Consider the following 23114-nt stretch of genomic DNA (forward strand, 5'->3'; position numbering starts at 1 on the left):
AATAACGATAATAATAATTACATACGTTTTTTCTGGTCTCAAATCATGCAGTAGTTTTCAATGGAAAACCTCACACTTTGGGGTTTTGTCAAAGTAAACTTTATTCTATTCAATTCTGCCATATTTACAGGAAATAGACATTTTACTATCAGAAGGAACATATACGTATGCAAAAAAAGACCAGATAAGTACACAACATTTTAAGCACTCAATATATAATACACATAGTAAACATAAGGCCCACGGTGGATAGGATGAGAGTAGTGCAAACCCCCAGGGGGCGTGATGGTGTCGTCCATGTTATCTGGAGTGCTTGTGTAGTACTGCGGTCAAGCCAGCCGACACTCGCATCTCTATGGTCAAATCAGCCGACACTGAAATTCTACTGCACTCATATACTGACACTTATGGTAAACGCATCCAAACCGCCGAGAAAGGGGACGGCAACGGAGCAGTGTTGCCAACTCCTCAGTAAGGAAAGTAGCTATTGGCTAAAAAACACCTTAAATATGTTTAGACCTAAAAATGAGCTTTCTTCTACGGAAGCGTATTGCACTTTTTCAAGTGAATGCAATACGCTTCCGTTTTCTTCTGTTGATTATTGTTTTGTTTTTTTATCTTGCGATTGAAATACACCATCACTTCTCATAAATCCATTTTCTCCTGTTGTATTGTTAAATGTTAGAATATCAAATTTAATCAAAAGGCTGTTAAGTGGGGCGGCATTGCTAGCTCTACGTCCAACCCTCCTCCTTTATCTGGGCTTGGGACCAGCAAATTGATCCAAAAGAGACACTCTGGCAGAGCAAGTTTTGTTTTTCATAAGTTTTGTTTTGTTTTCAGGGTCCTGAAAGGGTTCAGTTTCACCACGTTCCACACTAGAGGTCTGGAAATGTCTAGATTCTTAGATGCATCACGATGTGGACTCTGCATCGATGAAGAGACTGAACTCAATGACTCATGTTTTCCAGTGACAGTGGAATTGCCAATAAATTGAATCATCAGTTAACCAATACGTCTCCGGTATCCATGTTCACAATGGGTGTGTTTTGGGTGATCTGGTGGTCACGTGACCACATTATGCCGGACAACATGTCATAGCTTCATTAACACACAACCTAGATACACACATACAAAAGATGGTACAAATAAGAAACATATGAGGTGCCAAGCTGCTGAGATACTTTCAACGACACGGTGCTGTTTGATTGTTTGGGCTTCGCTGACTAAACAGACCAAACCAGATCTCAGTTCATCACACAGTGACACACACACATACACTGAGTCGTATCCCCTATAAGCACCAAACCATGGAAAGAACAAATCATGAGAACGAGCATTTTTTAAGAACTTTTTATTGTCCTTAATGTTTTTGCAAAAGAAAAGTAAGAAAAAAGAAAAAGAAGAAAGAAAAAAATTACAGGCGTAAACATGTCGTCCTGCTTTAAGGACGTAGTTCTACTACACCATGTCCCCCGGGGGTATCCCCTCGTCAATTATCTTGGGTCTCGGCCTCACGCAGCCAGGTGAAGAAGGCCGTGACGGTCTTATGGGCCATGCTATAACCCAGCTAATCGGGCGGGTCTTTGCTCGTCCCCGACTTGCAGAACGCGTCCTTGGAACTGACGTCCTTGTCGTACATACAGTGGAAGAAAATCCGGGGGAGGTCTGGAGAACAAATACATGTCAGTCATCGTTTCAGCTGTGACGAAACAGAAATAAATCCCATTTTTCTGTGAACTGAGACCAATTCCTATTCTTATCAATTCAATTAATGCGATTTGTATATAGACAGGAAACAAAAATTGATGGATTAGAAATTACTGAAGACGGCATTGTGTTTTGCAAAAGTGAACTGGAGTCAATCCAAATTGTTCCAAATGTCCTTAAAGTGCTTAAAAAATGAACGGGAATATGAAAATCTACAATTCCATATAACAAGGCGAAGTTCTTCTGCTGATGAGCATCATGTGACAAGAAGCAAAGCTCCAGGGAAGCTACCAACTGGACCTTGTGAGATTGATCTGTTACAATGATTTGATCACAACTGAGAACTTGTTACAGTTTATTCTTAAGAAACAAAGAAAAAGGATCATGTGTGAGTTTTATTTGGAGTGAACTCTGATGCAGAACTTACTCGGAGGCCGATCGAGGGTGACGATCAGCGCCTGAAGTTCTTGAAGAGCTTGCATCTGTTGCTCCCTCTCTGAGTTACGGTACTCGAGTATTACAGGCAATCTCTTCAGAAGGAGGGCCGCGTGCACTCTGCAGTTGGTGTTTTCTGCACAGTGAAGCAGGAGGCAGAGTAAATTCATTCGCTCGGCAGAGAGTACATATTGTAATCAGCGGTGCGATTTGAGCAGAGCAGAGGAGTCTCTGCTCTGGCTGGTGGAGAGCTTACCTTTCACTGCTGCATAACACACAGCCGTCATCAGATCCCTCAGGTTACGAGCTCACCTGAGATCTATCCAGCTTCTCCTGAGAAACGGAGAACAGAGGAGGTGAGGAGGAGTATGTTTTCATTTGTTTAGTCAGTTATTCAGCAGGATTCATCAAAAACTACTGAAGTGATTTCCATGAACGTTTGTGGACCCAGGGAGGAAACCGTAACATTTTGGAGCACAGGTGGATCTTATCAACAGTCGTGGACCAACATTAGCCTCAAGGTCCGAAATATACGTTTATTCCGTTACTTTACAACGAGGTGTAACTCAGCCCCACTCCGTCTGCACTTCAGGATTTTTACCACTAACTTGCAGAGACTGGTTGATGTCACTTTTCGTACCTTCACACAGTTGAAGATCTTCTCGTCACTGGCCATGTCCTAGGAGTCTCACCATCTGTTGTCTCAGCTCCCCGGGAGACCAGCTTCCTTCGGACAGACTCGCCTCAGAGCTGCAGGTGTCCGACTGAAGACACTGGTGTTTCTGTTCAAGTGGAGAAAACATTGATATGGTGGGGAAGTATAGAAGAGAAGGACGGCGTGGAAACAATAAAAAAACATTAGAAAGTTAATTCATTAGAAAACAAAGACGTATGTTCAAAACTTATACTTTGATTCTTCCCTTTAAGAGGGTTTATTCTATGAAATAGAAATGAAAAAATCTGTTATCAGTTGACTGGATCTCAGCACCTTCGAATTGTTAATGTGCCAGAACTCCTCGACGAAGGACGTGGACTTCCTCAAGATCACTTTCTCAGACTGAGCAGGTTTCTCTATCGTCTGGACAACAGGCTCAGGTTTCACTGTCGATGCAAATAAACAACCACAGTCACAACAGTGTGATGAATGGCAGAGAGTGAATGTGTCAGTATTATCGTCCTGTCTGTCCGGTGCTGTGCAGCGACGTGCGTCTCACCAGGCTCTGGGACGCTGCTGAGCTCTGGCTCTGATTGGTCCTCGTTGACCACTGATGACGTTGATGGAGTCTCAGAGATCAGCGGCTTTTCACCCAATTTGGAACCTACTGCAAATTATTATCACTGACCTAAACAGAAGTGAAACAAAACCCTAATAACAAAACTAATTTATTTTTAAGTCAATGGAAACTAGTTAATTAGAGTTATAAATATCCTGCTAACAGGAGAGATAAATATCAGAATCAGAGAGACACTCACCTCATGTTTCAGAGAAACCTAACACCAACAGGATCCTTCAAATCAGACAGCGTTGTCATCTCATACCTTTCCAGAGTGGTGGAGGGTGGGGGTGAGGGGCTGGACTGCAGTGCTGAGAAGCGGTTGAGGCACGCTGTGAGTGATAGTTCTGTTCCAGAGATGAAACGTTACAAGAGAGATAAGTGAAAAATAACAATTGTGGATGATCAGAGTCACGGTTCAGTCATTTAGAGGAAGATGCTTCACCTGACTCGGTATACAGGATATGCTGTAAGTTACTGTTTTATATCAGGGTTTCTTCAATTTAAATTAAAACCTTTTTAAGAACATAATGAAGGAATGTCTCGTAAAATGTAATAGATATCTAAGACTATCAGACTCCCGGATTTCTAACAGGCTTAATATCTTAGATGAATCAGTGACAACTACAGCTAAACAGAGCGGAAGAGTCGAAACATTGTGAAGTGTGTGACACCCTGTCATCAAAAACTCTACACAGCTACAAGACAGCAGGTCATGTAGTGTGAACTGCACAGTGATCCGACAGCTTTAAAAGTCATGTGGTGTGACCTCACCTGAGTCACTGTCCTCGGCTCCTCCACTGTAGCCCTTCACCCATGTGACTTGAGTCGGGGGGCCCAAATATGTGTTCTCGTCCATTTGAGGCTGCAAAAAGAGAAGCGATTATGATCACTTGTCACATTTCCAGCAATAAAAACTACAGATGAAAATAGTAGAAAAAATGAAAGGAAAAGTCTAAAGGTTTAGACTGAAATCTACAGGTTAAGATTTCCACTCTTCCATGTTCTCAAAATGTCCAGCAGAGGGAGAACTAAGCTTCTTTCCAAAGCACTTTCTGAATTCTGCAAGACCAATGTTAATCAACCAGCCACATTACTGCATCCATACCATACGTTCTATTTTGTAAACATGAACACGAGACGAACTTGTCACAGCATGAAGAACGAACTCACCACTTTATCTTAATTACAAAGCTGCCGATGTTCGACCGAGAAGGAGTTTTCAAAACAGCCTCCAGATTCAGCACAGACCATCTGCCTCACTACTTTTCACATTGATCGTGCTCAGTTTCTACTCAGAGGTCATTGCTGATTTCACAAAATCTTCTACATTCAACTTCTCTTGTTTTGATACATTTTTACAATATTAAACTCATCATAAAAATCATTATGTATATTGTTGAATTGATTTGAAATGTTGGAATTCTGTAGCCAATTCTTCCGATTTTAACCGGAGGTCACGTCTGACAACGGCTTAAGTTTCCGTGGAACACGACCAGTTTACTCATGGTAATTGTTTGTCATTGTTTTGTGATTCCAATGTAGAAATATGAGCAAATCAACTAAGAAAATATCATATTTGGATTCTTCTTACTATGCTTGTTGCTTTGGGAGATTTGGCATCATCATATCAGCAAACTGAAATGATGATGATGGTGAAAGAACAGAAGCAGGAGGGAATTTACAGTTGGGTAAAATACCTGAATGTGGGTCGGTCGAGGGCCCGTAGCAAACTGGTTGGGTGTGAGGAGAGGTCCAGAGTGACACTGAGATAAATGATTGATGGAGGCAGTTGCTTGAAAATACAGTTCAACAAAGGAAAAGGAAAAGGACTTTAATGACATAGACATCACTCAGGAGCAAAAATCTTCATATAAAGCTGATGTGACATTTATCGTGATAATTCTTGATATATCACCCAGCCCTTGGACAATGTTTAGAATTCCAAATTGTCAATAAGTGACTAACACAACAGGTTTAAAACAAGTCTTCCTGCATAAGTGAATACACTGACTCAGGTCTGGTTAGTCTTGCTCTCTTGATTGGAAGGAACCAATCAATATTAGGTGTAATTAAACATAGAATGTTGGAACTAGGGATGGGCGTTCGATTAAATTGTCTTCGTCGATCGTCGGGAGAGTTAATGACGAATTAACTATTTATAAGCTACATTAAAATGCAGTGAAAAACAAAGCGTGTTTCCTCATTGAGATCTTTATTACAAGATGAACAAAATATGCGCTGCCGTAATCTTAAGCAGCGGAGCAGACAGCTAGAAGCCGGTGCTACTAAACACAACTGACCCTCGTTTTTTTCCCCTCCAAAATAAAATTAAAAAAACATAATGTTAAACAACAACTACAAATATATAATACTTAGGTCTGACAGGTTTTGCCAAATGTAACTCAAAACTATCAAACAAGGTACCGAGTCGAGAAAGCTTCATAAAAGTAACCAGTAACTCACATACAACTTCAGCACCAGCCTACGGATTTTTGTTAAGAAAGATGAGCATGTTAACATCCTCTGGGGTCAGACGCGAACGCAGCCGAGTCAAGCCGCCGAAAAACCCGCTCTGAGGGGCCTGACGTCGACCTGATACACAGGTAGCTCCGTGCTAACTTGGCTAGCCTGGCCGTGGCTCCGGTGTTTGCGCTCCCCTCGTCCGTGTCAGACAACGCAGGCTCCTCGTCTCCCCCAGTCTCTGGGATAGCTTCGCAGTGTTGGCAGTGGACCAAGTCATTTTTTAACTCAAAATGGTCCCATGCAACACTTCGCCGTGACCTCTTCATGTTTACTTTGGAAATTGAACTACACGGTAACTCACAATCAGTCGCAGGTAACTGAGTAGGACTGTGGCGTTTTTTTCAAACACTGCCCCCCGTGGTCAAATGTGTAATTAGCGTATTTCTCGATGAAAAAATTATTTCATCGACGAAATTCTTAATGATCAATTAATCGATCGTCGATTAATTATGCCCATCCCTAGTTGGAACAGCTTGTTGCTTTGGGAGATTTTGCACCAAAGGTCTTCATGTGTTACTACCCATCTTAACGTAGACTACACTGATCGAGCTATATCAGATTTACATTACAAATCAAATCTATAACTTATAACATATAAAATATCTACAGCCAGCACAGAAACCCTCAAATTACGGACAAAGTCCCAAATCTCAACAACGGTAATCATAACAATCACAACAGCTGGTTGTCTGAGGTGGGTGAGCTGTAAATGAAACACCGGAGGGACACTCACCGGGCGACTCTATGGCTGTGCATGTATTGGCTGTGTCTGGGGAGAGGACACTTGAGGGGGGGAGCCAGCATTTTGTCCAGGGTTGTATGGAGACTGTGAAGAGAAGCGATGGACAGAGGGAGACGGCTTGTTAAACACAAACCAGGAGCTGTGCTGCAATCTCTCACTTTTCATTTATTCTATACAAGTCACACTTTACAAGGAGACATTATGCACATGTTCAAGTTCATAATGTCCAAATGTAAACCGTGGTGCGTTGAACATATTGTATCTATGGAAGCCAAGATTTCTTAGGGAAGAAATGACCCATGACAAGGGTTTAAATATGTAGACATACGTATGATGTAAAGGTTTAAAAGTACTAACTCTAACACAAAACATATTTCCCAACTAATTGAGATTGTAACCCTTTCCCTAAATGGCTAGCCTCAATTTACCAGCTGGTCCTCTGTATTTTGTTATTTCCCCATCCAGCCTGCATCATATATGGATGCCATTGTGGTTACAAGCAGAGAAAACAGTTGCCTTTAAACTAACCAAACCTCTACCATCTACGGATTTGAGATCTTGTTTAAATTCAACCAAGAGCTTCTGCTCTCAACCCTGATGGGATTCAGGATTTCACACCCACATCTCCTTTATTTACAATTTTCTTTTTTTAAAGAGCTTCAACACAAAGAGTTTAGGTCTAACGATGAAGTGGCAATGCTTCAAAATGTTAAGTTAATAATGTTGATGCTTTTGTTTCAAACCTCTTTCCCTTTGAAGCCTTACAGTGTGTTTAACAGACCAATGTGATCTGATTTGAGGTTGAGCTACATCATGACCTCGTACAGAGTAGAATAGAATATACAGGAGATGTATGTTGATGCAGCAGTATTCAGAAGTTGTTCTAGAATTTGACCCAATTTTTTAGATTGTAATCTTAATTTGATAAAACAACAGTCATGTACACAGATTACTGCGTTTAGAAATATTAAAAGAGAGAATGACAAACAGGAAAATATATATATATGAATTGAGTCTATTAGGAAACACTAAGTTATAGTAATGAAGTGTCGCCCAGACTGAACACAGGTCAAACAAACAAAGGAGACAAACTGACAGATAGAGGATGAATATGCAGAGAGGATGACGGCGGACACATGATTAACTCACCCCTCCGCCTGTCTATCAGCCCTAAGGGTAGCAATATAGGGAAGATGTGGGTATTGATACCTGAGAGAGCGCTGGGGAGTGGGCATAACCAGGCGGGGTGCCCGCCAAATTAGGGTGTCCCTTTGTGATGTCGTGATTAGTGTAAGGAGGACCAGCATGCCTGGGTACCTGCATCACATACACAGTCAAATTATATATAATATAATTTATCTTTTAATTGAACCCCAACAATGACACAACATATTTATGATCATTTCCTTTATGGTCTGTATCTATATAGTTGTTTTCTAGTCTTGATGGCCTCTCAAAGTGCTTCAGAACCGTTTTTGCTATTCTACAATTCATACATCAACATGCAGCACTTTTAAGATGAGAAGGTGCAAATTTGGGGATTTAGCACCTTGCCCAAGGACAAATAGACATGCATATGGGGAGGACTGGAATTGGACTGGTAACCTTCTGGTTATATATATTCGTTTTTTTGCCAGTCTTAGTGTTTTCTCAGGGGATAATTCGTGGAAGTTGATGAAAGGGCCGACATCTATGAGTGTGTGCAATTTAATGGACATGAATATGATGTGGACTCTACATCAGCTTTATTTATACTTCTAAGTAAGTTCTATCTATCTGTGTGTGTTAAAAGTGCTACACACATAAAAAAGGTATTATTATGGTCAGTGGCGATTTTAGCCTGAGATTTCTGGTGGGGCAATTTTGTATGACGTCATGACACCGTCACAAAAATAGAGGTAGCTGATAATTATAAGCAGTAGGCCTATATAGACCAGTAAGATATACTGGCTGCATTTTGAGTGCCAGCAGGGAGCAGAAATCCTATTTTAAATATATAATTCACATCCTTTAGCGCTAAGCGCGACACAAAGATGTTGCCTATAATACAGCATTAAAATAAAATGTAAAAAGATTAGACAGACACATAGCTTCACATCAACGTCAACATCAATACTCTGAATAAAGAGCTTTAGGAGACGTAATGCTACTTTAAACAGCTGCTCTTAAAATGCAGATGTGACTTAAAAACTCACGTTTCAGTTGATCACGGTAAATCCGTTTCTGCAGAATAATAATCTGTGTAACGTAGTCAAGTCAAATGGGTTGGCGAGTGAAACAACTTTCCATACCATTAGATATCTTACGTGGTGGAGCTTACTCTCCAAACACACTCATCCTCAACTCCATCAACTCTAACGCTTTTCCCCGCTCATGTCGGTTCATGTCGGGTCAATAACTCCGTACGGTCCCGTTAGCATCGCCTGCAGGCTAGCGGAGCTAAAGTAACAAGCCATGTACAGGTACCTGCTCATCACTACTAACACAATGCTAAACTTGACTTACCACAGAAACGGGAGCGCAGACGTCTCTAGCTTCTCTGTCAGGAGAACAAACCGAAGATCAAACCGTATTATTCATCTGATATGTGAGTGAAACCTGTCCACAGTCTCAGGTCGTGTTAGCCTGTTAGCCTATTAGCTCAGGTGAAGCCGAGCAGGCAACAGGCTAGGAGTTGGAGTCGAGTTGCTGGACAGATTTCGTGGGGCACATCTGAAAGTGCCCCATTACATCTGGTACTTTGAAATATTAAAATTATTTATTACACATTTGAAATGTTGGATTTTACTTTCAAAAATCTCCTAATCTATACAGTAAAAATGTTTGATATTCAGTATGTAGGTAGTCAGAGAGGTCCTAAACACAGGCATATCTGTCTCTCTCTGAACTTATTGAGCAAAGTGTTTTTATAGAACTTTGAAATATTCAGAAATTATATATTCCACATTTGAAATGTTGGATTTTACTTTGAAAAATATCTTAATCTATACAGTATAATTTTTTAATATTCAGTATTTAGGTAGTCAGAGAAGTCATGAACACAGGCATATCAGTCTCTCTCTGAACTTATAAGCAAAGTGTTTTTACAGTACTTTGAAGTATCCTTAAATTATCTATTCCACAGTGAAAATGTTGGACTTTATTTTGAAAAATCTCTTAATCTATACAGTAAAAATGTTTGATATTCAGTATGTAGGTAGTCAGAGAGGTCCTGAACACAGGCCGATCAGTCTCTCTCTGAACTTATTGAGCAGAGTGTTTTTATAGAACTTTGAAATATCCTGAAATGATCTATTATACAGTGAAATGTTGCACTTTACTTTGAAGAATCTCTACAGTAAATATGTTTGATATTCAGTACATTGATAATTTGAGAGATCCTGAACACAGGCATATCAGTCTCCCTCTGGAATTATTGATCAAACTGTGTTTGCAGTACTTTGAAATATCCAGAAATTAGCTACTTGAAGTTAAAAATGTGTGACTTTTATTTTGTAAAATCTCTAAATTGATACAGTTAAAATGCTATTCATAAAATGACACGTGAGACGATATATACTTCTTGTGAATATAATCCAATCCATTTCCTTTTCGATTATGCATTTTGTAAATGCTCCATGTCAACAGTTTATTTTGAAAAAACTCTTTGGATGCGTTTACCATAAATGTCAGTATATGCGCGCAGTAGAATTTCTGTGTCGGCTGATTTGACCACAGAGACACGAGTGTCGGCTGGCTTGGCCGCAGTTGTGTACTGTCTGCTCAAAAACGCTTTAAGTCATACTTTACTGAATAATATCTGCTTTTATTAGCACTTTCACTGTTAACAGTTCCCTTTGAAACCCCATTTAAATTCACCAAATCCAGATTTTATTTGGATCTGCACCCGATTGCACACATTAAAAAAAAAAAAGATGTCCCCCTGTTTCCAAATCGCAAAAGATTGGATGCGCTATTCCCTGACTCTTACTTCCACCAAATGTCATGGTGATACCCATTAGTTTTTTTGTTATCCTGCTAATTGACACACAAACGGATGAAGATAGGGGGTCAATGCTTTATTTATTGTTTGCAAAACATGTCTAATGATCTGTTTCAAGTACTTACGATAATTTCTGTCACCACGTTTAAAAAAAACTTGAAATAACAAATTTTTGTCTTGATGGTCATATAGCAGCATGTTCCATATTTTTTTTTAAATAGACAATTTTGGTATATTTTTGTATCCAAATTCTGTATATATCTGAACATCTGGATTCTGTTTGACAATCATTGGCACTGAATATTTAATTTAAAGCTATTTTTAAAGATAAATCCTGACGTACTAATCCCACTTGAATATGCATAAAATAACTGATGACTATTCTAGTAACTCCGGGCCTCATATACCCTCACGCACTTATATTGAGAATTCAGACATTTGGCAGCAAACCACTCTAAACTGACCAACAATAAATGCTTCTTACATAAAGCGGAGCAGGGGCCCACATGGCATGGTGGAACCCATGGGTGGAATACAGAAAAGCACAAAATCTGCTCACCTCTCTGGATTTTACATCTTATTTGTTTCTACATCATATCAGTTGTGAATTATTCTTGTTTTGTATTTGTGGGTGTCGGTGTGGGTGTGTGTGTGTGAAACTGTTTGAGCGTTTAAAAAAATAATAAACCCTGCAGCCTTTGAGGTCAACAGTCTGACAAAATGATAATATGATGATGTGTAAAATGCTGATGAGAAAACACTTGGTGATGGAAAGAAACGTTATTGCTGGATTAGAGCAAACTCTTTCATGAAGGTGCACTGTATATCTTGATCTAAAGTAATTCACAAACAACACTGCAGTTGCAATACTTTTACCTGAACTTCCTTCCCTGGCACTGCACTTAATACTTAGTATGACTGAATAACAGGTAAAACAAAATGCCATTAACCTTCAATTTGATATTTTGAAAGGAAAGTTTAATAGACAGTAGATTGCAGATTGCAGACCTATAATGTAATGTAATGTTATGTACGACTGAACAAAAAAAGCTAATTTTATGTTTCACATAATTTATGCATTATTCCACTAGGTGGTGGTCTAATAACATGGAAGAATGAGGCAACCCTTTAGCAAGCAACACAACAGAAGATTCACACCATGAAACGGATGAGGGAATCTCAACATTTCAGTCTCAGAGAAAACAACGAGAAATTTGAGGATGAGGTTATAATTAGAGATTTTATTAAGCAAAAACTAATATTTTGACAGACAGCATATCTTCATCAGAGCAGATTACCAATGCAAATGTACAGTCGCTGGTTGAAACATCAGTTGCCACATATTATTAAAAACATGAACAATAATAGTATGCTCTACACCTCGTCCCCCATTCTTATCTTAGACCTGTATGTACTGTAAAATGTAATGAGTGTAAATAGGTATTATATGCACTATGCAAACAAAATGTTTTCTTATCCATATCATGCACTCTTGTGCTATCACCGGCAGTCATTATATCAAAATAAAGAGAAGATCATTTACAGTAAAGAAAGACCAACAAAGTAGATTATTTCTGAATACATGAAGGACGGGGTATTTCCACATTGAACAGGCCAGTCCTTCAGTGTCACTAAGCAGAGATAGATCTAATACCCCAGTGAAGAGCAAAAACGATTTATAACCGATGTCAATGTGCAAGTCTGTCATGCCGATTGGAAGATTATTTTAACCTCCTGTTAAGAAACTGGATAGGGATTACTCTGGTGGAGAAAAGCAAAGCCACAAGGTCACTCATTAAATTCCATTTATTATATATTTATATATAGGTTATAAACATCACAAAATAGAAACTTGTGGAAGGTCTTGCACAAAGATATATGTATATAACCGAGTAAAAGAGCAACCTTAGATTAGTCAACAATGGCAAAGGAAGCAAGCATATCATCTGGGTTCAGTGGTGCAGCTATGTTAGGAACATTCTCGTTTCATAATTTATGTTTTAGTGCAAACAAAGTCTTTGCAGCTCTTGGCTCCAAGGAATTACTCAATATTAATATTAAAATAGGGTTTACTATATAGATGTTAAGGTTGCTCTTTTATTGCATATTGTTTAAGAACATACTGCGATATTAGTTACAATAAGGTCTCAAGGTCATGATGTCCAAATGATCTAATACTCAATATATATTATATACCTCTTACATGTCATAGCATCAATTTGTATCTCATTAACATGAAACAATTAACTATTAGCAATATAAATATTAAAATACTTGATATAAATAACATGCTTTGAGCAAAATAATTCTTCTTTTACAATGGTAATTCAATCAACATAAGTCAAGAGCTGTCAAGCCTTTAGAAATAGATAAATCTATACATTGCTTCGTGTCAAATGCTTTTTTTTCCCGTCTGAAGGCCACTTTCAAACAAAGCAATTAATAAAAGGATGACATCAAGTCTTATCACAGGATGAAGTAAGACCCAACAAAAAGTATAAATGAGGTGGAAAAAACTGTTTGATTGTACGTCTTTGTCAAATTATCAAATAATAACTAACATAGCAATAATAACAAATACCCACACAACTACAGTATACTTAGGAAACAATACTTAAATACTAATAAAAAGTTGTAATCTTACAACCAACAAGGTATAATATAAATTTCTGCTATAACATTAGTCAAACAAAATCAAAAGTGGGTGACAGTTACAACATGAGACCTGGCGGTGTCCACTATAATGTGGAGGCAATGAGATGTGTACTTCATAAATATGATGTGCTTCATACTAAGTCCGCAGAAACTGCACAGATCAAACATATTCACACCGTAAACACCTGGATAACTGTTTTTGTGCCTAATCTACATGCAGGCTATTAACTCTTCTGAGTGCAACAGGATAAAAACAAGCCAAAAACAATATAGGGAAACTTTTATAGTGTATATGTGTGTGGCTATGAGTGTTAGGGTTTTCGTGGCAATAGAGAGAAAAAGAAAGAGCGAGAGAGAGGAGATATTCCTCACATATACACACATATTTCTGTATCAGTGCTCAATTTGCTAACACCTTGTATTTACAGTATGTGCATACTGTGTACTGACATCATTACCATTACTATTCAGTGATATATTATATTATATCATCCAAGAGATGAGGGGTACCCAACCAGTCCAGTGTTCTTGGCTCAGATGCAGCCATGATCATGCACATAAACTGTTTCCCTGTTCTCCTGTCTATTGGGTAAATCGTGGTAGGAGTGAACCTTTTGTTGCTCTCCACAAACTCACACAGCTGATTATAGATCTTGGGATACTCGTGACGAAGGAAGACTCCCCTGGTCCTGAGCTCACGCTGGATGTTGACAAAGCAAACCTCTCTGGCTTTTCTCCCTGCCTCCCCCTCCTTGTCAATATCTGGTGTGCCTGGAGGTGGAGTGAGGATGAGTGTTTCCATTTCACTGTCCTTCTTAATTATCTTTTTGTCAGGACTTGAGGAGGCCAAGGACACCTTTGCATATTTTCGAACTGTTGGTGCTTGGACTCTTGGTGAAGGTCTATTAGGCACTAGTTCACCAACAGCTATGGATACATTCAGAAGGAAACATTCATTGGGGTCATAGTCATTCCCTGCCTGCTGCAGTTCCTTGCAGTATTCACCAAGGTTGTCCTTGAATCCATCCAGCTCTCTGAGAGACAAGTATGTGGGAGACATGAGGAGGCTTTCAAGCCCCACTTGCAGGAAGTTATCAGCTGTGTCTGGATTAGCAAAACCCAGAAAGAGGACGCCTCTCCCTCTGGAGAGGTAGCCAGCTTTAGCCACACGAGAGAAGGCTTTGTGGATATCTGAGCTCTCTCTGCAGAACTTAAGAATGTGTCGGCACACACTGCTGACACGGCCATATAGGCAAGTTTCCTTATGGGTCTCCCAGTTGTCCCTGCGGCAGTTTCGTGAGCAATAGAAGGTGTAGCAACTGTGACATGACTTGTAGTACAAGCAAGCATTGAACATAGTCTCGATCCGGTTGCATTTCTTGTTAGCACACACCATAGTGTCATCGTCATCTGTGCTGTGGTCTGGAGAACATTCTTCTGCACTCCTTTGTAAAGCATCGCACCCACTATCGGGGTCTTTGATTGTGTCAGGGCTTGATTTAGAGGACTGCTGTGTGTTCAGACAGCCTAAGCTTTCAAGTCCAGAAGATTCTATGTCTTTGTCATCATCTACCGTAATGAGTTGTTTTAGCTGGTCCAAAAGGTCTACACTGGATTTTCTGCAAGTTGGTGGTTTGTAATCAACAACCAAATCTGCTAGTAGTTCGTCCAGCTGTTCTAGACTCTGCTGCAGGGAGAAGTTGTTGTGTTTCCTGTCTTTGGTTATGTCTGGTGTGGTGGACGGCTGCTTCTGCTGCAGTATTCTCGAAGATGAGGTCTTTTCAGCATCCGACATATCCCAACGAACAGAGTGCACATCACGTCGCTTGCTGTTGGCTGCAGAGATGTCATTGTCTGTTATGGTAATCTCAGGCGTTACAAACCAGTTCCCACTCTTGATATTCCTCCACGGACTGCTTGAGCCCCTCTCTAACGAGTTTTCGGATAGTGAGAGTGCAGCGTAACGTCTTGGCGAACTGGAGAGGTTAAGTATAACAGGTTGAGATGTAACATCAGTGGATGCTCCATGCTTTGCTTGGTAAAACAGATTCTCATAGCTTCGTCCACGAGGTACAGACTGCTCTCTGTCTTGCCGTGGATATAGAATATTGTCCCAAGACTTGGAATGGTTTTTGACCTCCGCTCCTAGTCTACTTGTATCTACATAGCTGCTAGTAAACCAGGGGGGTACACTGGGGTCTTGTCTTACACTTGGTGGTGTGTGCAGAGAAGACCGGTTAGAATAACCAGATATACTTGAGCGATACCAGTCATCTGAAAAAGCCTGGGACATTCGTGGGCGTTGACGACCCTCCGTATGATATGGCCTTGAGGGAAAGTACTGCTCCTCAGGAGAGCTGAACTGTTTGGGATAGTACAACCTCGAGCTACTCAGATGGTATGGATTGAACTGGCTGTCCTCTCCATAGTAAGATCTTGACAATGGAGTTTGAGAAAAGTAGGACCCTGCCTCACTCGTGGAGTAAGGCCTACTATATGCAGAGTGTGCTGGCTCTCTGTTGGACAGGCGCTCTGTGTAATATGGCCTGACTGGAAGGGTATGCACCAATCTAGTCCTTGGATCATACTGACATGTCATTGTACTACCATGGCTGGTTAAACTAGAGCGATCATCCTGAAACTGTGCTCTAGAATAGGGATGGCCTGGATACCGAACAGGGTCCTCTGTGTAGAAAAACTTGGTGGGTATGTTCGGATTTGAGTAAGCTCTTTGCTCTTGACTCAGATATGGTGGTGTTGGTGACGGCATTCTGTGCGTGTCTAGATGCTGGTAGGAGATGGGAGACATGCTGGTGGTGTAGTGGTAACCTTGTCTAAAATCTCCACTATAGCATTCGCTTGGTGTGGGTGTTGGCGAGGAGACAATGTGCCGTGGTACATACAAACCTCGACTGCTACTAGCCTGGGAGTATCTCTGCCAAAGGTGCTCAGTCCGTACATTAGGCACCTGCCTAGATGTGTGCTGCAGTACAGAAGCATCTGGTTTAATGTCCACACGGCACCTGACGTGAGGAGTTACAGCTGGTTTTTCGGGTTTCTCCTCCTCAAAACAGTCTGACACATAGAGGGGAGAGTGAGGCTGAAGTTTGATAGGATGCACCTCATTCAAAAAAGCCCTGTTTGATGTGTAGGATTCTCTTGGTGTTTCAGAAGTCCTCAAGGTATCTGATGCAGCCTGAGGTGCTTCCCTGCCCTTCCTGGCTCCTGGAGGAGACACTGAGATGGGCACAGGAGTTAGGGTTGTCTTCACCCTTGGAGCACTTTTAGATCTTGTTCTCTTTTTAGAGTCCGACCATGTAAGATGGCTGTTTTTCTCATGGCTGTTCTGCTGCTGGAACTGCCTGGTATTGAACAGATCGGGAGACGAAAAGCGAAGATGTCCCTGTTGATCAAGTCCATTCCACATGACATCTTTGTTTAATGTCTGATGCTCAGCCCTCTTGTACGGGTACTCCATTGAGGATGAAAAAGACTGTGGATCATCCAGTGACTCAATGAAATCAAAGCTACGGCAGTGTCTTTTGTTAATGATTTCTGGTTTGTCTATCATTTTCAAGTCACATTGCTGGGAGGAGTGGAGAGAAAAAGAGTGGTCGTTGATAGGATTTGAATTAATGTCCAGATACAAAGTCGATGCCAGTATATCAGGGGGATGTGTCCGTGTCATCTTAAAGTAACTTCAGTGGTCTCCATTAGGCGTCATTCAAGATCAACCAAGTCTGTGGGAAGAGATAAAACAAAAACAACTGAATGCAATGTATGGGCATCAAGCAAAGTTTCATGAAAAAAGACAATAAGTTGTACAAAGGACATATCTACTTAGTCTGTGATTCAAATCATGTGCTGAAATCATTTCAGTACAGTCACATTACAAGCAAATATAGACAACTATATCTGTTTAAGTCTGATTCCTGTAAATATGACCCTGTAAAAAATTCATGGATTTAAATACTTATTTTCAAACCAAGATGGATTCCTTGCCAATAGCCCCAACACAATATCTTACCAACTTGACAACCAGTAATTCTCTTAAAACCTTGAGTTAATACAACATATTTGAGGTGGCAGCATGTAAAACCTCGAACAAAGCTGGCTGATTGATAGTCTTTATTTATAATTAATATATTCTATACTAAAATCAGATACAAATCTTTTAATTAAAAAAATATCAAATTTAACATACACTATAACACACCAAACTGCTGTTTACTAAGGAATCTAACTTTTTAACTTAACTTGATTCATAGATTAATTACTAAACATGGTTGTAGACATGATTATTTTAGATTTTTCTTTATTACTGCAGCAAATATTGGGATACCATTAGATAAGTTATCTATAATTATATATTAGTGAGCTTTGATGTAGACAAAGTTGATGTGAAAGAATTGTTTGATTTTCATTGGAGGATTATTACAGAGTCGAACGTTTAAAAAATATGCAGCACAACAAAACATTTTGTCCTCTAAAGTTTAAATTTTTCACATCTTCTCAACAAGTTCTCTCTGAGATAAAAAAAAAATGCAGACGATGTTATTAGTTATATAAAGAATATCATGTATTTTATTTCAACAATGGATTTTTATGTGTCATACACATGGGCTTTCTTGTTGGCACTTGCCTACAAGCCACCCCTGAGCTACCATCTGTTCGTCGTGATGAGAGAGGACTGACCAGCCATCTCTCTGTCATGTCTCCACAACACACCAGGTTCACGTCTGTTCACACACGACCAACATGACGAACAAACCTTTTCTGTTATTCACTGCTTTGCTTGGTTTGTTAGAATTTCCTGTTCCTGGACATAATGTAGAGTACGTGCGGGTACATAATTTGGCTGCACTTAATAAACAAAAACAAACAGTTATAGCTGCATTAAAATGATTCTATTTATTTTATCATGTATCTAAAAAAATACTTTTTTGATAAATCTATGATAATGATTATATACTCAGTATTTAATGCATATTTCATGAAAACCTTGCTATTATACTTCTACATAGTAAAAACTATTATACTCATCTTAGTGTGCGAGGGTTTCAGCCTAACATTTAATACAAATAATTTGGTATGTAAAACTCAACAACTTTGAATTATTAAAGTAAATCCAATGAAGTTTAAGCATTTTAAAGCTCTTTAAGCCAAAGCTTCTGAAAGCCTGTGAAAACCGCTGCTTTCTTACAAGTCTGCCATTCTGGTTGAATATATTTCATTATCAGTTGTTCTGTCAATGTTGGGACGATGGTCCCTCATGTGTTATTGATACAAAAATAATCTGGAAATAGTTCTGTGTCATTTATTCCCATACAGCATAAAGCGTTGCATTATTAATATACAATTAGTGATGACGGTGGAAATGATATTTAAACCACATAGGAAAAGTCAGTTACTTCAATCCATCAGTTCCATCTTTCAATCTTTCGAGGTTTAAATGAATGAGAGGAGGTGTCAGCGGGATGACAGGACTTCTTCTTTCAGTATGAAAAATAGAGCCGATGAGGTGAAGGATGTGAGGAGTTCACTACCACAATCCATCTGCCTCAAACAAGAGAACCACTCTGACTACATTAATGGGTATGAATAATAGCCATCAGCTCTCCAAGTGTAGCGAGACAATATTGTAAAAGTAGATATTAATGGATTTGCGATGATAGAGTACAAATAGCTCTACATAAGGACTCTACAAGGAATTATACGGCAAATACTACACGAGATTGATAAAATGTAAGAAAATTAAATAGGTCTATCTACTCTTAGGTCATCATTACAGAGGATGACCACAGACACACTTCTAACTCCCTGAAGAAATATTAAGACATTTCCTCTTAATGTTTAATCACTCGGATCACTGACCTGAAACTAAAGGAACACAACAGATTGTTTTTTTCTTGTTTGTTTTTAATTGAAGGTCAAGACAAGATGGTACAAGACTATAACTCAACACATTCCTCCCTCTGTTCGTCTTCATGGTCTGAGGCTGTTTCCATGGTGGGGGGGGGGGGGGGGGGGGGGGGCACTACACTTTCTAGCACAGCATGCCACATACTGTCTCCATGGCTACAGCACACAGCAAAGAAACCATGAAACACTCCTCTTAGTTGCATACTGAGGGAAAAATCTCAGGCTGGGAAAAAAAAATCTGTTAAATAACCAGATTGAATGGCTGCAGCATCTTCGTGGTGCCATACGGTGGTTATGGTTACGAGCAGGTTAATGAATATTGGGCTCATGGTCACTTGGGTGAAAAACTGCAAGTAGAACAACTTGGGGGGGGCTCTATCTTGCAGGGATTTCCAGAGAATAGCAAATGTGATGCAGTTCTTTGCACCCTTCTGTTATTTTGGTGCCGCGGCGCAGGACGGCCCTCCATCCTCTCTGAGGCTGACCCGATGCCTTTCAGTGGCATCGTTTTCCGCGGAAAGGACAGACGGAGGCGGCGGGTTGAGCAGGGGAACAGGGGCCGCCGATCGTGACCAGGGAGCCCGGTGGGAATGACTTGGGCTAAGTTTGTGCATGTTGGATCTAAGAAGTGAATGCGGGGCCTTACCGTGTCGTCGGATGCGGGGGACATGGGGGTGGTGAAGAAGCAGCGGCAGCAGCAGCCTGCTCTCCCCGCGGGCTGCAGCCTCAGTCCTGGCGCACCTGCTGTGAGCCTCCCGGAGCCGAGCGCACGTCCTTCACGCTGCTTTTACATGTTGTCTGTGTCACCCAGCGATGCTCTCGCGCGCGCTTGTGTCTTTGAGAGAGTGTGCGTGTGTTTGTGAGTGTGTGTGATGGGGAGCAAGGAGGAGGTGTGTCCGAGCCTGCGTCTGTGCGCGTGCCTCTGGAGGCGTGGTTGTTCGTGTTTATGTGAGGAGGGGGCGCTGGAGGAGGAGGAGGAGGAGGAGGAGGCCGGGGCTGGGGTTGGGTGGGTGTTCACAGCCGGAGCAGCACTGCGGTGTCTCCGTTCATCTCTGAATATATGGAGCTCTAAATGTGAGTGCGTGAGTGTTTCCGGTGGAGCTGCTGGCTGTGTGGTCATCCTGCAGTGATAGAGAGGGGCTCTGTAATCAGAGCAGATCTGATGATGACATTTATGAAAGTCTGCAGACAGGTTGAAAAGACTGCATCACACAACCGAGCCTCTCCTAAACCTGTAGCCCCTGGTGCTCCTCCTACACCAGTGGACATGGGGATGGGAAAGTCTTGCGCCAATATTTGTGGCATTTAGCTGTGATGGAAGTAGATGAACTATTTACGTCTTAATTCCATCACTGACTAATGTGCCACTACTTTCCCCATCTATGACATATCAGAAAATGTGCAGGTTGTAAATCTCCATACTCTCAGGTGCCACCTTTAAACGTTCCTCCACCCAAAAAGCAAAAGTAATTTACTTTCTTTCATCCGCATAAGGAAAAGCTTCACATGATTGCATCGAGATTTAAGCTTGAGCATTTGTACATGTGCGGGTGTGTGTGTTCATGTGTATTTGTGTGTTTCTGTGCCTGTGTGTGTGTGTGTATGTGTGTGCACTTGGGACATTCTTTAAAGGTTGCTTTAAACTATTTAGATTTTTTTTTTCTAAAACAACCTAAAAAATGGTTTAAAACAGTCAAATTGACTTATCACAGCTTTATAGTATGATAGACTGTTCAAAACCTGACCTGCATGCAGTTCAATTCATTTAATTTGTAAAGCATCACATCACAACATACATTATCTCAAGCCAAGTGATTACAGTGATTAAAATCTGCTTGGAGAGCCTGTTCACACATTGGCACAGATTGGCCCCTAAAGAAACTGCTCAAATAACCCACAAGGTGTCTTAATATAACACCCTCTCTCCCTTGCAGATCATGTGTTTGTACTTTTGCAAGAAGCCCTGTGTAACACACATCTGCCCCAGAGTCCCACCGCGCCACATCCTTCTGCATTGTCTGAATTGATGATGGGGACATCTGGCTGTGAGCCCCGGACCGGAGCATGTGACTGCCGCAGGAAAACTGCTTACCGTGGCACTCTGACAGCTAAGAGAGAAATCACTACAGACGAAGTGTGCTGATCACGCTGAAGATCACAATGATACTCTGCTTTGACAGAGCTCATGTCGCTGCAGGAAACTCAGCTTCACACGCTGCTCGAGCAGAGACCAGCTCTGCTATTCCTGCCTGCATCCTGGTGACAGAACACCACGGCCAAGACTCCATCTGTGGCACACCACGTGTATTAGATATGATTCAGAACAACAGTACAGTGGATCTCGCATTGTGTGGCTTCAAGCATCCCCGAGCTGAGAGTGGGATCTATCTGGGCATGTGTGACTCACCCTCACCGGCACAGTGCTTTGGCATCAGTTTGTGTCAGCTGTGGGTTAGCAGGCATAAGTGTCCGTCAGCTGGCTGCTAGCAGGTGTCGCAGGCACCGCACGGGCTCCGTGGAGAGGAAATCAATGGCTCTGTTGATTAGAAGCCCCGCTGACAGGGATCGATCGGGCTAATACCCCCACAAAGTAACAACACTAAAGCCCAACACTACGTCATTCTGCCTCCAACACAAGCTCACCCTGCTCAGACATTACAGACGTAATGAGCCATAAGGAAGAATCTGGCCATTCTGCTTTCTTCCTGCTTCCCACTCACGCTGGCACAGTAAACAAACCTTCCGTTATCCAGATGTCTCCAATTAAATCTATGCAAGATTAAGTCACTCTCTGCAAAGTTTCTATCCGATTTCTCTGCCTGGGCCCAAAAATAGCCAGTTTGGCAGGCCCGATACAAAGCAAGTTATTTTTGACTGTCGTCATGTGTCAGAGGAACAAAGAAAACACATTAGATGGAGATGTTAAGCCAAAAAGATTTCAGTTTGACTGTATCCTAGGAGCCCCTCCGGGAAGTGAGGGATGTTGTGCGTGGTCCCTGCACTGGTTAATATTTCACACAGCTGGAGTTAGACCTCTTAGACAGACATATGTCTGAACGTGGGTGGTTCCCTGACATCCTACAGAACCTTTTTATGCCCTTCATGAAATATGCAGTCCCTTGGATTCACTTGGAGTTGAAGTGCAGCGGGGGTGAGTCTGTAAAATGCAGCAGGAGATGCACCCGGGCTTTCCTTAATTCCAACTCAAACCTGATTAATTCCTCAGCTAAATTAAACCACTCAATCCTCTCCGTTCAAACGTTCGTGGCCCAGACGTAATTTACAGTGGTGGCGGGACATATAGGGCGCACAAGACTCAGACCTCTTTTTGTGAGGATTTAGAGGCAGTCAAGTGAAGCGGATGTCTTTTTGGCTCGACAGGGAACCGGAGAATTTGCGTTGGCATAGTTTAGATCCCTGGTGGATCAGACTAGATTTTATTCAGCAGATTGTTAGTTCTCTTTCAAGTGACCCAGAGTTAGAAATGTTCATGTTACTGCCCGTAGGGAGCTGATACTGTCTGTGCAAGTGGGGAAAGAAGCAGAAGCAGAAGCATCTTTATTGGCCAAGTATGTGTTCTCAGTGTACTAGCATAGAAACAGCTATAGGGACGAGTACAACAGAAAAACTGAACAATCAACGAATAGTAGGAGAATGTGCAGTAGCTTATACTGAAAACCCTAATGACCAACACCATAAGAGTATACAACATGAGGTTATGTGCATGTTGTGCAAAGAAGCAATAAGCAATGAAACGAACAATAAATACAGTACAAATATGCCGACAGTGCATGTAGTATATGTACTAAACATCTCAATATAGTGTGCAGGATTTATATAAACAATTATGTACAGCAAGCAGAAGATC

The 23114-nt window shown here is 41.0% G+C and overlaps 2 protein-coding genes across 2 annotated transcripts; both read right to left on the reverse strand.

Annotated features, from left to right (window-relative positions):
• Positions 1-1434: 1434 nt before the first annotated feature.
• LOC128438838 (eukaryotic translation initiation factor 4 gamma 3) lies at positions 1435-2959 on the reverse strand. The gene is made up of 4 exons (XM_053421573.1): positions 2786-2959; positions 2402-2478; positions 2138-2281; positions 1435-1668 (listed from the first exon to the last, which is right to left on the reverse strand). Exons 2-4 carry the CDS (start codon positions 2430-2432, stop codon positions 1571-1573), a joined length of 273 nt encoding a protein of 90 aa, XP_053277548.1. The 5' UTR covers positions 2433-2478; positions 2786-2959; the 3' UTR covers positions 1435-1570.
• A 9011-nt stretch (positions 2960-11970) lies between these two features.
• unm_hu7912 (un-named hu7912) lies at positions 11971-17012 on the reverse strand. Its single transcript, XM_053421442.1, has one exon. It carries the CDS (start codon positions 17010-17012, stop codon positions 13803-13805), a length of 3210 nt encoding a protein of 1069 aa, XP_053277417.1. The 3' UTR covers positions 11971-13802.
• Positions 17013-23114: the final 6102 nt, after the last annotated feature.

Source organism: Pleuronectes platessa, chromosome 4 (assembly GCF_947347685.1).
Source record: "Pleuronectes platessa chromosome 4, fPlePla1.1, whole genome shotgun sequence".
NCBI lineage: Eukaryota > Metazoa > Chordata > Actinopteri > Pleuronectiformes > Pleuronectidae > Pleuronectes > Pleuronectes platessa.

Coding starts and splice junctions, on each gene's coding strand:
- LOC128438838 (XM_053421573.1), bottom strand. CDS start 2,432: ATGACGGCTGTGTGTTATGCAGCAGTGAAAG. Junction 2,282..2,401: donor GTGTTATGCAGCAGTGAAAG/GTAAGCTCTCCA, acceptor TTCACTGTGCAG/AAAACACCAACTGCAGAGTG. Junction 1,669..2,137: donor CACCCTCGATCGGCCTCCGA/GTAAGTTCTGCA, acceptor TTTGTTCTCCAG/ACCTCCCCCGGATTTTCTTC.
- unm_hu7912 (XM_053421442.1), bottom strand. CDS start 17,012: ATGACACGGACACATCCCCCTGATATACTGGCATCGACTTTGTATCTG.